Raw genomic sequence first — 15,416 nt, 5'->3', positions numbered from 1 at the left:
AATGTGGTCCTTGGGGCTGACATGAGGCATCAGCACTTGCTGGGAAGTAGCGGCAGCTGGCAGGCCAGCCAGCAGCCACCGAAGGCACAGCTTCAGCAATGGCATCGTGCTGTCTGCCTGGCTGACAAGGCCCTTGTTGGCTGTTGGGGCTGTGTAGGCAGCAGTTGTAAACCAGTAACAGTGCTGCCTGTTTGCAGCAGGAAAGGGCCTGGAGGGGACTTGTCTCTCCTTGGTATATTTGTGTTGGATGATTTGTACGTGCACGCGCACACACACACTCATAGTGATGGTGGAGGGGAGCAGGCCACCCACTCCAGTGGGACAGATGACCGTGAGCATGCCCTAGGCTGGCTCCATTCCCCTGTCCAACATCCAATCAGTCAGAAGGCCACTGCTACAACTGTTCAGTGAACAACTGGACCTTGACCAAAGAGGCCCTGCCGACACAGCAGAGTGGCTGGAGCTCCCCTGCAAAATGGGTTCCTGCCTGGGGACCTCCCTGCGTAGATCAATGAGCTTACATCGCAAATGGCAGGGACTTGTTGGGTTCACAGCAGCTGTGTGGGTTGGCCCTCAGCTGCCTCCCTGACCATCCCCATCCCTCTGTCTGGGGATCCCCCTGAGCCCAGACTACCTGAGTGCTCTTCAGGCTTCTCACCGCCTGATACGGTTTGGCTCTGTGTCCCCTAAATGTCAAATTGTAATTCCCAGTGTTGAGGCAGGGGCCTGGTCGGAGGCGATGGGCTCATGGGGGCAGACTTCCCCCTTGTTCTCGTGATGGGGAGTTCTCATGAGATCTGGTTGTTTAAAAGTGTGTGGCACCTCCCCACTCACTCTCTGTCTCTACTGCCGCCATGTGAAGAAGGTGCCTGCTTCCCCTTTGCCATCTGCCATGATTGTAAGCGTCCTGAGGCCTCCCAGCCATGCTTCCTCTTAAGCCTGTGGAACTGTGAGTCAATGACACCTCTTCTCTTTATAAATTACCCACTCTCAGGTAGTTCATTTTAGCAGTGCGAATACAGATGAATACATTACCTTTCAAGCAAGGTTTCTAGACAGAATAGTGAATGAAATAATATGAGCATTTTATATCATAGAAGACAAAAACATGTACTTCCTTTTAGCTCTGGACTGGGCAACTAGTCCCCTCAGCAAAGACCCATCTTTCTGCATTTGCAATGAAAACGTGTCCACCTCCAGGTCTGGGGATGAGGACAAATCAGCTAGGTGGTGCACGGTGGAGAAACCCTGTCACAGTGAGTGAGATGGTCTTGGGGGCAGGAGCGTGTGTCTCCCCAGACAGAGCCCCCTTGCTCCTGACTTCTTGCCACGCTCTGCATCTGCTGCAGCCAAGCAGAGGCGGCACCTGCAGGGGGTGGAGCTCACCGCAGGCTCATGAACAGATGCTGGTGGCGCATCAAGGTTAGATGGTATGAAAACATGGACTGACCGAAGGGAGAAAGCCTGAAGAGGAGCACAATTTAAGAACACGTATTTGAGCCTGGCTCTCCGTTGCAGCCAGCCGCTAATAACGCTTGTGAACGGGAGTAGTCAGTTCAAACACATCAGTGATGAGGGCTGACAAAAGAAGGGTAAGCATGACCCTATCCAATGTGGCCAATGGTCCCCTCATAGGGGAGCCATGGCTAACATAGCAGCTTCACGATGTAGCAGTGGGTCGTGGTACATTTGATGAACTGATGGCCTGGGAGTTCCTTGCAGAGGAGAAAAAACATCAACAGAAGGTAGTGCTAGATGCAATTCCTTTATTATCATTATCATGTCCCCTAGCACACGAAGCTGGGCTTCCACTGAGATCAGCTAAGGACAGGGGTATGTTTACAAGGAGAACAATTTCTCTGTAGGCACTAGGTTAAGGCATCATCTCTGTTTCTAGAATACTGTGATGACCCACGTCCATGGGCCAGCTGGTTCCAGGAGCCCATCTGGCCTCACCAACATCAGGCTACCTGGAATGAGGCCTGGCACTTGCACAGGGCAGGGCATGGGGAGCAGGCCTCAGGTTTCTAAGCAGGGCTGGGCACGGCTGAAATAAGGGAAGGGAGCAGCCAAAACGCAGCAGGTTCTCCCAAGGCACGTAGAAGGTGGTGGGAGAGCTGGGCTGGGGTGTGTAACTTGTCCCCTTCCAGGAAGGGACCCAGGCGCCTGGTCTCCTGGCCAAGATCACAGACCATCTGAGAGTCCTCTAGGAAGAGCAGGCCCTGCACAGATGCACTGCAGAGAGGCCTTCCTGGCAGGCAGTGAGCTGACCATGGTGACCCGCTTCACTCCCAACCCCCAGGGGTGGAATGAGTTGGGACTCTCAGCTGCTGCAGGTGGAGCTCAGCTGGAGAACCTGAGGGGCTTGTGAACCCTGAGCGCTGTGACATACAAAGGAGGGTGGCTGCATCTTCCTTTGGGGTTTGGTCTAAAGCAGTGGTTCTCAAAGTGTGGTTCCAGGGCCAGCAACTGCAGCTCCAGGGAACTTGTTAGAAATGCAAATGTTGGCCCTGCCCCTCCTGATGAGAAACTCAGGGGGTAGGGCCAGCAATCTGTTTGGAAAAGCCCTTCCAGGTGATTCTGATGCTCAGCCAAGTTGGAGAATGACGGTTTAGACGCTTGGTCACTGCACCCTCAGCGGATGTGAGCCTGGCACAGCAGCCATGCAAAAGACTCAGGCCCAGAGTGGCCAGTACATCAAGAATGTTTTCTAGGTGGTGGCAGGGTGGGCGGTGATGACAGTGGCTGTTCCATCTCACGTCTCCAGCCTCAAGACCCCGAAGCAGGGCCCAAGTAGCAGATTCTGAAACCAAACCTGGGGCAGGAGGGCCCCGAGCCACATCACAGTGACCTCCCATATTCCCCCCACACCCCACAGGGCCATGCTGGACCCTCTGGCTGTGCGTAGCACAAGCTCCTTGACAGAAATCACACAGGGTCCACCCCAGGGCCCCAGCAACAGCAGATGCGCCGTGCAGGGGTTAGAAACAAGGCAGAGAAGGGCCTCACCTGGAGGGGAGGTGGTCAACACACCCCCAGTGTGCCCCTCCCTGCCCAGGGTGGCTCTGGGAGTGGGTGTGACCTAAGGGGAGATCTCCATGTGGACATGAGATTCCATACCCTGCACGAACGCTCTGAGGGCTGAGGGACAGTCTCTGCTCTCACTTTGGGGTCATTGTTGGCACCTGGGGTGATGGGCTGGGTGGCTGTCATGAGCCTTGGCCCCTTGGGCTCCTGCCCGCTGCCTGAGCCCCTGCACCTGGGGGCCCAGCTGTCAGCCTGAACAAGCCAGGCTTCTGAACCCTCAGCACATGTGAAGGAGGTATGGTGGTGGCTGCTATGTGACAGTGCCCCCTGAGTGACACTTTGCTCCTTAATGACAGCCCAATGTCTCATTACAGAGATGGAAAACTGGGGGACACTGAGGAGAGGGGCTCCTGGCCCAGCTTTCCTTCCTTCTCCCTGGATAGGGGTGGCAAGACAACAGCCATTACCACTGACAAGCAAGTCTTAACTTTGCCCAGCCTTAATTTCCTCATTTATAAAATGGGAGAAGTCACCCTCTTACTGGGGTAACTGCAAGATAAGTATGATGACAGATTCTAAGTGCACAGCAGGCCCCCGATAAACACAAAAAATCCCCGGACACACTCCTCACTTATCTGCCTGAGGGGCTCCTGGAGATGGGGTTAGGGTACCAGGGAAGCAGGAGGGAGAAAGAGAATGGGCACACGCATCCCATCCCCTCAGCCAAGGCCGCGTTTCCTCCCTGCCTCCCGTCCTGAAGCAGGTCACCCGGGGGGACCTGCGGACGTGCCCTTCTCTCTTGGTGTCTGCCCCTGCGAGCTTAGGAAAGGGCAGCATGGTGTGTGCAGGGCGAGGACGTGCCCGTGCCAGCTGGGTGGCATCCCAGCACCTGATGCCGCTTTCCTGGGTCCCCGGTGTGCAGGGGCCTTTCGCCTGTACAGGACTGATGGTGACGTTCCACAGGCATGTCTTCTGTCTCTCAAGACTGACAGCCTCCAAGCAGGGGCATGGGAGGAACTGACCTGGGCCCAGATCTATGCCCTTGACAGCAGGAGGGGCACGCCCTGCTCGGGACCGCATCCTTGACTCTGGACTCCAGCTGCTGGGCACTCCCAGGCAGAACCTGCCCTATCCTGAGCCTCCGCTTCCTCTAACCTTCTCTCATCTCCCAGGCTGTTGGCATGGACGAGGTGGTCAGATTTCCAAGAAGCCCTGGGTGGTTCTGCCGCTGTCTGCAGCTTGGACCAGCCATCCTCCAAGTGGCAGTCTGGCTGGATGACACAAGGCAGGAAGCAGCTAAGCCTGCCCCAATCAGGTCGGCCCAACCATCACATGGGGCTGTGGCAGATGGGGCAGCTCTCCTGGGCCTGCCCTCAGTGACAGGCTGTGCACAGGGCACTTGCCTGCCATCTGTCTCTCTTCCTCACCAGGGCAGACAGATAAGGCCCCAGCACCCCCTGCCCACTGCTGCCTCCCCCGATGCCCCGCCAGGAAGAACATGGCTGTAGCCTAGTACCCTCTCTCTCTCTCCACTCTCCCTCTGTAATAAGACTTATCTGTTGTGATCTAGCCCTTCAGAGAGCTTGGGAGTCACAGTTGATCTCTGATTACCTGCGCGACTCCCAGGAGGTGGGAGGGCGGCAAAGCTAATCATGCGCTACACCGTTTCTCTTGGCCTCCTGCAGTCTGGGACATCTTGTCTTCCTTTTAAAGAATTTGCATCAGCAACTCCAGGGTCTTTTAGGCAGGGGAGATAAACCAGCCTAGCCTCCAAGAAGCCACTGGAGAATACCCAGAGAAAAGGAGGCAACCGGCCCCACGGCTGGGCTTCCCTCCGTCCACGTGGGTACTTGCTGTGCTGAGGATGCAGTTCCGGGCCTTGTTGGGGTCAGCACTGGGTGGCCTTGAGGCCACTCCTATGTATGGGAGAGAGAGCACCCTTCCCCCAGGACTGGCCTAGGTCAGCAACGTGCTCATCACGGTGCGAGCTGGATCAAGTGGGGAGACGAGCTGGGGCCTCTCTCCGCCTCGGTTGTAGCACAACAAGGTGGCCCCCTTAGTAGGGGGCACGAAAGAGGGTCCTGCCCTGGGTGGAAGCCAGGCGAGGGGTTTTAGTGTAATGGGCTGCCCCCTTGTAACAGTCATTTTGGGGGGGTCCCTATGGGTGTCGTACGAGTTGATACCTGTTCTCTGGAAAACTGCCAGCATGCATACTCTATTTTCTAGGCTTTGCTTTCTGCTCTCCCTTAGCACTGGGGAACGTTCTTGCTGAAAAATTCCCTGCTGAATTTCGTGATGCAAGAGAGAACCCGAGGCAGAAGCTCTGTTCACTCCGGGACAGGTGGGAGGGAAGCAGAGCTCTGGTGGCCACGGGGTGAGGAGAGGGCCCCAGGAGAGGCAAGGCTCAGGCAGATCCCCTCTCCTCAGAGCTGCCCTTTCTCAGGGGCTCCGACTTTGAAGGGTTGTGAGTTGGTCCACTCCAGGAAATGCTTGACACCCACCAGCATTAGGTGCTAAAGATGGTTTAAAAACCTGATGTTCCTGAGAATCAGGCCCCAGAACAGGAGATCCCTCTGGTGGGCATGTCCCTAGAGGCCAGGGCTTGGAGCCAGGGTCTCCCCAGGGGGTTTCTCCCTGGAAGGTTGCTAGGCAGGCACAGGGCTCTGCTCCTAGTGCAGCATGTGCTGGGGTGGCCACCTTACCCCTGCTCCCTGCCAGGGCAGCTCCGCCCAGCCTGTGGCTGCCCTACCCAGGCCTCCCCACTCCCAGACCCTGCAGGAAGGAGTGAGGCCAGCAGGATATGGCTTTCCAGGTGAGGCAGTGTGGACAGTGGGCAGGTCAAAGAGCAAGGTCTTCTGGGGGAAACGCCAGCCCTCCCTGCCCCACCCCATGCATTTTCCAGAATCAGCAAGGTCAGGGCTTTTGAGCATGGGTGGGGGAATCCTGTGCTGAAAACCCAGGGGACCTGGATTTTCTGCCCATTGTTCCAGGTTCAAGAGCTGGGAGGGAGCAAAGAGCCCAACTGTCAACCTCTCCTAGTCCACGGTGTCCCTGTGCCCGGTGTGGGACTCTGGCTGTCTCCTGCCCAGGATCTGGCCATGGGAGCTCAGAAGTGGAGGAGAGGGGTCTGAGGGTCCCTGCCTAGGTGGGCACAGTAGAAGCTATAGTCTCAGGCACTTGGTGGATTTGTAGATGCTGGGCACAGAGGAGGGGGCATCTATGGCCCTAGTGGAACTGGTGCTAACTCTGCAGGCCTTGCGGATGGCAAGTGGCCACCCGTCCTCCTGCAGGGCAGTTGGAAGAAGAGGTGGTTGGCCATCAGTAAAAATGCCGCTGGAGTCTCCGGTGCAAGCAGCAGGTGAGAACCATCCCGCAGATCTGCCGGGTGGAGAGAGCAGAGGAGCAAAGAGAAATCAGAACTCCTGGAAGCTGCCGGCCCTCAGGGCCCTGGAGCAGTGCTGCTCACTGGAATCCCTGGGGCCTGGACAAAGGGCAGATTCCTGCTCAAAGGGCTGGGCCTGAGTTTCTGCATTTCTGACAAGCTCCCAGGGGATGGCGCGCATGGGGAAACCACAGTCTGCCAGCTACTCTCCAAGAGCAGGGCTTCCACCCTTTCGTGGGCATGCGTCACCTGGGGACCTCCTTATTCCAAGTCTGCAGGCCTGGTGGCAGCCTGAAAGTCTGCATTCCTAGCAAGCTCCCGGTCACTGCTGCTGTCTGTGATCCTCCATCTTCTCCAGAGATGGCCTGATTTAATCAGACCCTAAGAGTAATGTTTCCGCTCCCTCATCAGAACTGTCTGAAGCAGACTGTCTCTCTAGGAAAGAGTCTGCCTGTGTTTTGCTGTCCTTGGACTCCAGAGATAAACTCAGGTCCATCTTCGATGCTTTGGCTGGCGTACAGGAGCCGTGGGAGAAACAGACTCTGGGAGGAGCCCCTTGAGCTGTCACCCTGTCGGTCAGTGTAGATCAATCAGCATAGAATGCAGCAACACGCCCAGGCCCCGAGAGTCCTGTCTGCCAGCCCTTCTGTTGGTATCTGCAGGCTGAACACGGAGGGGCTGGAGCATCCAGTCCAAAGCACATGCAGGCCTGGGAGGATCAGCCCACATACCCCTTCTCACTTTTCCCACTTCCAGAACGTGGAGGAGCTTTGTTCTCTCACCTTGTCCGTCATGGGCTCTCCTCTGCCACCTTCCTACTCTTCTTCTCCTCCCTCCCACCCAAGGATGCATTGAGGGTGTTGTGATTATGATCCTGATGATGACGATGACATGGTTTTGGATCTCGGCTGTCTGCACACAGGAGAGGGGCACTGGGCTGCAGCAGCCGCGTGACTATCTGTGGGACCTGGGGTGAAGGTGGCTCCCCTAAGTATTGAGATGGTGTCCTGACTTTCCTAGCAGCTGCTGCTGCTGCCCTGACCTTGCCGGTGCAAACCTGGATGCAGTTGGAGTTCTACCCAGCGGGAGGCGAGCAGGCTGGGGTAGATGCGTGTGTCCTGTACCCAGCCTCTGGCGGGCTAGCTGGGGGAGGAAGTGCGGAAGGTGCCTATCCTCTTCCCCGCCTTCTTCCTCTCCATCCCTCCCAACCTGGAGGACAGCGTGGGGCATGAACGCTGCTTTCAGCCTGCAGATGTAGTGTCAATTCACCTGGGGCCTCAGGCGGCTTAGGAGGTTATCTCATCTCCCGCTAGCTTTAAGCAGGCGGTGGTCGTGCTGTTCCACCCATGCAGGTGTGGTGCAGCACGTTCTCTTTCCCTGTCCCTGCCTCGTGGATTGATGATTTTCCTGTGGGGTTTTCCAGATCTTTCTAATCTGTGCTAAGCGGGAGGCCAGAGGGAGCTGTTTGGCCGGCACAGATTTATGCTGGAAACCATGTCTGTACCACCTGCAATGTACATGTCCTGCTGGGGGAGGGAAGGCCCACGCTCTCCGGCAGACAGGCTCCTGTATGAGCTGGGTGTTCCCAGGGAGCCTCCCAGGACAGGCACAGCAAGGGGGAGAGGTGAGTGGGTCACACCCTCATCACTGCGTGCACATGCGCGCACACCCACCCACCCACACGCACACACCCACGCGGACGCATGTGGAGGGATACAGGATGCCCACCAGTCTGGTTCCAGAATAAGCGCCGTCTCCCTCCTGACAGAGGACACTGAGAAACCAGCGCGGGTGGCTCCAGCAGGGGGCGCGCAGAGACAACATCATGCCAGCTAACTGCAGGCGCTGGAGGTGGCAGACGTGGCGGGGTGGGCTTTCGGGCCCAGCCTGCACGGTATCTGGTGCTGTCTTCTGGCAGCTGCATGTGTGTGGCACTTGGCTACATATAGGACATTTTTAACAGGGAGGCCGTGTGCCTTCAGCTTCCTCTGAGGCTTCTGAGTCAGCACCTGGCTGTCAGCAGAGAGCATGAAGGGAGGGCCAGGGAGCTTCTGGGGAGTCCTTCCGAGATGATTGCTTGCTTTCCCTTTTAATGACCTGCCGGCCCCAGTCTTGACTGTCTTGTGAGTTTTCTCTGCTCTGAGACTGTTTCCATCGTGCAAGGTGAGCATGTTGGAGGTGGGCTGGGTTCTATTTGATGCTGCACCGATGGCCTGTGTGAGCTTGGGTACGGTTATCTCCCTCTCAGCCTCAACCCCCCTCCACCGATAGGAAAACATCTGGTTTCTACACTGGTCTAGGGTCTTCCTTAGCGAGATTCTTTAAAAACTAGAATAACAGGTACCAACAGTACAGCACCCGGTCCTTCCAGCACCCCAATCCTTTGAGAGGCCAGGCAGTGGTTCCCTGCCGCCCTCAGGATAAAGCCCCCGCTCCTCACCCCGCCTGCAAGCTGGGGCTTGCACATGCTATTCCCTCACCCTGGTGTTCCCCTCTGTCACTTCCTATTGGGCTCCTTTAGGACTGAATGAGATGGCACTTCCTCCAGGAAGCCCTCCCTGGCCTCCTGTGACTGGTTAGGGCCACTGATGTTTGCTTCCTAAACCCCAGCGCTCCTGCTAACACCTAGCACTGCACTGTGAGTGCCACACACTTATCTGTCCCTTTCCTTCAAGCAAAAGCTCCCTGGGAGAAGAGATGGCACCCGGCCTGCAATGGGGCCCCGGCACTGGCCACGGCACCTAGCACATGGCAGCTCTGCACCAAAGTAAACACAAGCATGGGCCCCTCAGCCTCCTCTGCAGGCTCTGTGGGCGGAGGCTCCCAGGACGCTGATGTGAGGAGGGCCGCAGGAAAAGGGCTGGGCTACTGTGACACTTTTGGTAAAATGTTCCCCAGCTAGAATATTCTAGAAATTAGCTTCTAAAGTTACCTCAAAGTGGAGTGCCTCCAGAGTCCACCCACAAGAGGGGAAGCTGGTGCGGAGGAAGCAGGCCTGTGAGCTGGAGGCCTGGCCACTCTGCCACAGCAGCTGTGTCACCTTCAGCAGGTGACTTTGTGATGGGGCTTGAGGTCCTCAAATGTGCATGAATAAGATGAGCCCAGGGGCTCTGAACCCCAAATGCACATTTGACCCACCTAGGGGGCTTAAAAATACATGTGCACAGACCTCAGCCCAGACAATCTGAGCCAGTTTGTGGTGGGGAGTCTGGAGCAATGGTTTTTTTTTTTTTTTTTTTTTTTTGAGATGGAGTCTTGCTCTGTCACCCAGGCTGGAGTGCAGGGGCACAATCTTGGCTCACTGCAACCTCCATCTCCTGGGTTCAAGCAACTCTCCTGCCTTAGCCTCCCGAGTAGCTGGGATTACAGGCCTGTGCCACCACACCTGGCTAATGTTTTGCATTTTCAGTAGAGACGAGGTTTCACTGTGTTAGCCAGGATGGTCTTGATCTCCTGACCTTGTGATCTGATCGCCTCAGCCTCCCAAAGTGCTGGGATTGCAGGCATGAGCCAGTGCACCTGGCTGCAATGGTATTTTATTCTATTATAGAATACAATGGTATTTTATTCTAGTGAATAATTGTATAATAGAATTATATGTATTATTTAATTCCATTCTAGCATTCAGCCAGGGCCACCGGCACTGGTCCAGGTAGTCCGTAAGGTTTTCAGGCGGCATAGTCTGACTGGCGGGGGGCAGGGAGTACCTCAGCACTGCGATGAACCTGCCCAGGTCTGAAACTGCCTTTGGGTGCTGTTCCATGACTGAGGTGAGTGAGGAGCCTGAGGGGCCCCTGCTGAAGAGATAGGCGCACTCCCAAAATGCAGAACCTCTGCGTGGAGGGGTCTCTGCGGATCAAGTGCCGGCCCCCAGCCTCTGCCCCAGCCTGCAGCCACAGAGAGTGTAGTACTCTGCAGGGGCCACTGTTTAGCAATTCCAGTTGTTCAAAACTTCTCCAATGTGTCTCCTTGAAGAATGTTTCCCTTCTGTCCTCTGGAACCTCCCAGGACGTCCCTCCCTTCCCCACATGGCTGCCTTGGGTGTTTCGAGACCATGAGGGTGCTGCGTCTGCTCCCCATCTCCTGCCCTCTTGCACATCTGACTTCCCGGCCCCACACACCCCTTGCCACTCCCTCTGCCTCTGGCCGCACAGTGGAATTACTAGAGAGCTTCACGAAGACATGGATGCCCGGGTGCCAGCCCCAGACCGTTTTGTTTCATTTTGCTGCGGGCAGCCCAGGCCTGGGGTGGTTTAAAGCTCATCAGGCAATCCCAATGTGCCACCAAGGTTGATGACCCCTCCCTGGGGGCTCTGCGGGGGTCTGGTCCCACCTGGAGGGTGGTCTGAGCCGGCAGCGCTGCCCCCGGCTCTGTCCACGATTTCCACCAGTGCAGCTCCAGGCCACATTTCTGTGGGCAGCGCCCTATCCTGTAACTCAGGCAGATGCCCCCACTCTGTTACAGGCTTAAATGCAAAACAAAACAAAGCTCAAATGCAAGGACTTAAACTCTGTTAAATGTTTTACGCTTCGTTTCAGCACGTCTTCGTGTCCAACAAGCTCTTTTATCAATGCTGGCTTTATCATGCAACAGACCAGACATGCTATGTAAATAGTTTAGCGTGCTTCCTGGGTCTTTGTTGAGATCACCAAGAAAAGTGTTGAAGAGACAGGCCTGAGGCTGAAGGCCATGGCTCACTCCTGGAGACCTGTTGCCAGGCTGGCGTGAGCTCTCTCCTCTCCCTCTCACAGCGTTGTCATCCAGCCTGCCCTGATTTCTCCAGAGCATGCAAGTGCCTGGTCCACACGTCCTCGAGGCAACAAGTGACGCATTGCCAAATGCCTGGCTGGAATCCAGGTGTGCTGCCTTCACTAAACATTCATCTGCTCTAACACTCCAGGTGCTGCAGGACATCAGTCTCAAGGTCATTGGTTCCTGAGATGGGAATCTTACTGAAAAATCATAGCACGTGAGATCCAGAAGGTTCCCCAGAAATGGCACCCAGCTGTTCTCCACATTTTACAAATCAGAAAGTTGAGACCCAGAGAGGTGACTTACCCGGGGTCCCACACCCTGAACTGGTCCTCTGGCTTGGGTCCTTTGCTTTCCCAACCTCCCTACCACAACACAGAGGACTGTGGGAAAGAGAAGCAGGGGACGGTGGCCTTGGCTGGCTCGGAAAGACTTCCAGTGCAGGGTCCTTGGAGACCATGGTGCCACCTACCCACATTGTCTGTGGTCCTGGAGGCTCCAGCTGCAGCCTAACATACAGCTTTCAAGCTGTACCAGAAACTCCTAGTGTAGCTCAGGGCCACCAAGGGGAGCAGTAAGCAGAGGCCATCATGCTAGGTTTGTCCCTGCCTGGAACAGCTCCACCTCCTATACTTCATGTACTGGGCTCTATGTGAGACTCCTATTGAAAAGAGGATGCTGCTGCTTAAAAAAGGCTCACAAATATCCAATCTGTCCATTTTACAGGTAAGGACACTACGGGCTCAGAGAGGGAATGTGATTTCCCTGAGGTCACACAGCAAGAGGTGGAGCTATGTTTAGAAATCACGCCCTGTAACTCCCAAGCAAGATTTCTTGCAGTAGCTGGGAGCTGGGAACATGAAGACACCATCTTGGGGTGATATGTCCCCAGCCTTGGGGTCTTGGAAGTGCCAGGCTGGGTAGGTAGGGGAGATAAATGCCTGGTGTCCGCTCTCTGAGAGGGAAACTATGACCCTGGGGAAGAGACTGGTATGAGCCCTTTCTCATGGCTTCTGGCTCATCAGGGACTAAGCAGTGTAGTGCCCAGCGTCGGCTGGCAGAGGGAGCTCTAACCCGAGGCTTGGCTGCTGCAGGGCTGGCTCGGTGGGTCCCAGAGGAGAAAACTGGGCAAGAGATCCAGAGCCACCAAAAGCCGTTCCACAACAACGGCGAAGGAACACAGAACGCATGGTGGGGGCTGTTAGTGGGCAGGAGGCGTGGCAGGGCTGCAGGTCCACTGCTCAACGACCTGACTTCTTCAACATCAGACCTACATAGCCACGCAGTCTACCGTGACCGTCGGCTCCCGGCATCTGTAGCCCCACGCCCTGCCCTTGGCCCCGCTGCCTTTGTCTGCAGCTTTTACAGGCTCTCGAGGCCAGAGAGGTGAGGAAGAAATGGACAGAGTGGCCTAGGCCTGGTAGGTGTCCATGCGGAGCAGGCCCCTAGCACCTGGAGCAACAGGCTTCTGGAAACTTCAGCTGCCCTGTGCTGCTGAGCGTCCCTTCCCCTGTTCCCAGTGGCGACTCCTGTGGGGTTCAGCACACGGGACAGAAGTCCTGCCCTGGGGAAGTGCAAAAGTGGGGCAACGCTAATGCCACCTGGGCTCCCTGGCCCTGCAGGTGAGTGGGCACGAAGGGGAGAAGGCTGGCCTGGCCAAGGAGCAACTACAGGTTTTTTTTTTTTTTTTTTTTTTTTTTTTTTTTTTTTTGAGACAAGGTGCTTATGCAGAAACATAAAGATTATGGGTATGACTTATCAAACACCTGCTATCTGCTTAGCAGTGAGCCAAGTGATTTACATGGAGGTTGCTAATTCCCATCACAAGCCACCAGATGAGGTGTAACTAGCTCCATTTACAAATGAGTAACTGAGGCTCAGAGATGAAAGAACTGGCCCCAGGTCACACAGCTATAGGTGGCAGAACCAAGATGGGTGTCCCTCCAGAGGCGACAGACCCTCCTCCCCGTGTGTTATTCTGCAGCTGGGCTCCAGGCCCACAGACGATGTGGGTAGGTGGCTCCATGGTCTCCAAGGACCCTGCAGTGGCGGTTTCTCCAAGCCAGCCAAGGCCACTGTCCCCTGCTTCTCTTTCTCACAGACCTCTATGTCATGGTAGGGAGTCTGGGAAAGCAAAGGGCCAAAGCCGGGAGACCTGGGTGCCGGTTCAGGGTGTGGGACCCTGGGTAAGTCACCTCTCTGGGTCTCAACTTTCTGATTTGTAGAATGTGAAGAGCAGCTGGCACCATGGCTCATGCCCGCAATCCCAGCACTTTGAGAGACCAAGGTGGGCATAGTTTGAGACCATCGTGGCCAACAGGGTAAAACCTCAGCCTCTACGAAGAATACAAAATTAGCCGGCATGGTGGTGCACACCTATAATCCCAGCTACTTGGGAGGCTGAGGCAGGAGAATTGCTTGAACCCGGGAGGCAGAGGTTGCAGTGAGCCGAGATTATATCACTGTATTCCAGCCTGGGCAACAGTGCGAGACTGTCTCAAAAAAAAAAAAAAAAAGCAAACAGTACTCACTACTCCTTGTCTGGCCTGCATCTCAGGTTGTTGTGTGGACCCAATGAGAGAAAGAATCAGAAATCCTCTGAAGTCTACAGAAAACTGGAGAAAGATGGCTTCCATTTCTGGAGGCCTTCCTACCTGCCAGGTGCTTGGTAAGTGGGTCATGGGCGTCGCCTTGTTCTCAGACCTTAAGAGCTGGGGAAATGGCCCACAGTTTGCAGATGAAGAAGTCAGTGGACAGGGAAGTTAAGTAGCTCACGGTTACACAGGAGCAGAGCCAGGGCTGGACCCAAAGCCTCTGATCCTCCCCTTGTCCAGACGGTGCCCAGCCCTGGAGTGGGAGGGGCTGTGCAAGACAGCAAGACTCTAGGACAGCCCACACTCAGCTCCTGCTGAGCTGAAGCAGGAGTGCCCATGAGGTGGGGACTGCAGGGGCCCTTGCTGCTGATGAGTCCCTCCTGGCTCCCCTCCTTCGGATTCTTGACTAGCGCAACCTGAGAGAGTCACCCTGATTTCCTCTGGTGGCAGCCAGTGGGGAGAGTACAGGGAGAAACGGGAACTAAAGGCATTGCTCATCCTCAGGGAGACAGCTGGGTGAGTGCATGTGCACACACACACACAGAGTCACTGTCCTGGACACCAAAATCCATGGGTGCTCAAGTTCCTGACATAAAATGGTGCAATATTTGCATATAACCTATGCACATCCTCCCATATATTATACTTTCGCTCATCTTTAGTCTGCTTGTAATACCTCATACAGTATAAATGCTATGTAAATAGCTGGTATATTGCATTGCTCAGGGAATGATGACAAGGTTGTTGAGTGCAGACAAATGCGGTCGTCCATTTTTTGGGAATATTTTTGATCTACAGTTGGTTGAATTCACGATGCAGAACCCATGGACCTGGAGGACTGACTCTACACACACATACAATCACACATACACACACACACAAAGGAATGAATGCAGATACGTGCACACACACACACACATGCACAAGCACCCTGAGCACATATATGTGCATACAACCCCAACCACATGGACCCAGATGCATGCGATGCATGTGGCACAGATGGCTTGCACACTCACCCCTGTGTGCACACAGGGTGCATGCACATGCCTGAGCCCACACTCACACTCCTCCCTCCCAGGTCCCTGTTCCTGACAAGTTCGTGTTGTCCCCAGGTGTCTTCCTTCATGTTCTCTGGGGGAGAGACTGACCGTGGGATTCAGCCTTAGTTGCAGAGGGAAGGGGAGAGAAGAAGAGAGCAGGGTAGAGCGCAGGTGTGCAAAGGGTCAGTTATCTCAGCCCAGGCAGTTACTGAAGACCTCTGTCAATGAGGTGGGGGGTTCCGAGCCCTTCCACCCTGCCAGTCCCCGCACTGCAACTCACCTGCAGGCAGGCCACCCCGACACCCACCGCCCCCATGAGCAGCAGGTGGTCAGCCAGGAACTGCTCCAGCTTGGTGAGGCAGCCTCCCTGTAAGAGATGGGCAGGTGACGCGGCCATGGGCCAGGAGCGAGGATGGGCGGGGAGGAAGGGAGGGCTGTCACTGCAGCAGACGCTGAGGACAGGCCAGAGGACTCATGGGCTGGACCCAACCTTGAATTGGTCAGAGGCTACTTGAGTGGCCCCAGGGGCATGCCGTGGTGTCCTAGACTCTCCAGTACGAGTCACTTGTCCCAGGGCTTTGTAGAGACCCTGGAAAGCTCCAGGCACTGTGGGCTCATGG

At 55.6% G+C, this 15,416-nt stretch overlaps 1 protein-coding gene across 7 annotated transcripts in view; it reads right to left on the bottom strand.

The window, feature by feature from the left end:
- Positions 1-2,381: 2,381 nt before the first annotated feature.
- TSPAN11 (tetraspanin 11) overlaps positions 2,382-15,416 on the bottom strand; it is an 81,278-nt gene continuing 68,243 nt past the window's right edge. For 3 of the 7 annotated variants that reach the window (XM_074403020.1, XM_074403021.1, XM_074403022.1), the window contains exon 7: positions 2,382-15,163. In XM_074403020.1, the coding sequence (XP_074259121.1) occupies positions 15,002-15,163 (162 nt within the window). In that variant the 3' untranslated portion in view covers positions 2,382-15,001. The remainder of the gene's footprint in view (positions 15,164-15,416) is intronic. The other 4 variants (XM_039472371.2, XM_039472372.2, XM_039472369.2 and 1 more) reach the window with 4 other exon arrangements.

This window comes from Saimiri boliviensis, chromosome 7 (assembly GCF_048565385.1).
Source record: "Saimiri boliviensis isolate mSaiBol1 chromosome 7, mSaiBol1.pri, whole genome shotgun sequence".
Lineage (NCBI taxonomy): Eukaryota > Metazoa > Chordata > Mammalia > Primates > Cebidae > Saimiri > Saimiri boliviensis.
Note: the sequence above shows the minus strand (reverse complement) of the source record. Positions and strands in the feature narration are given on the sequence as shown.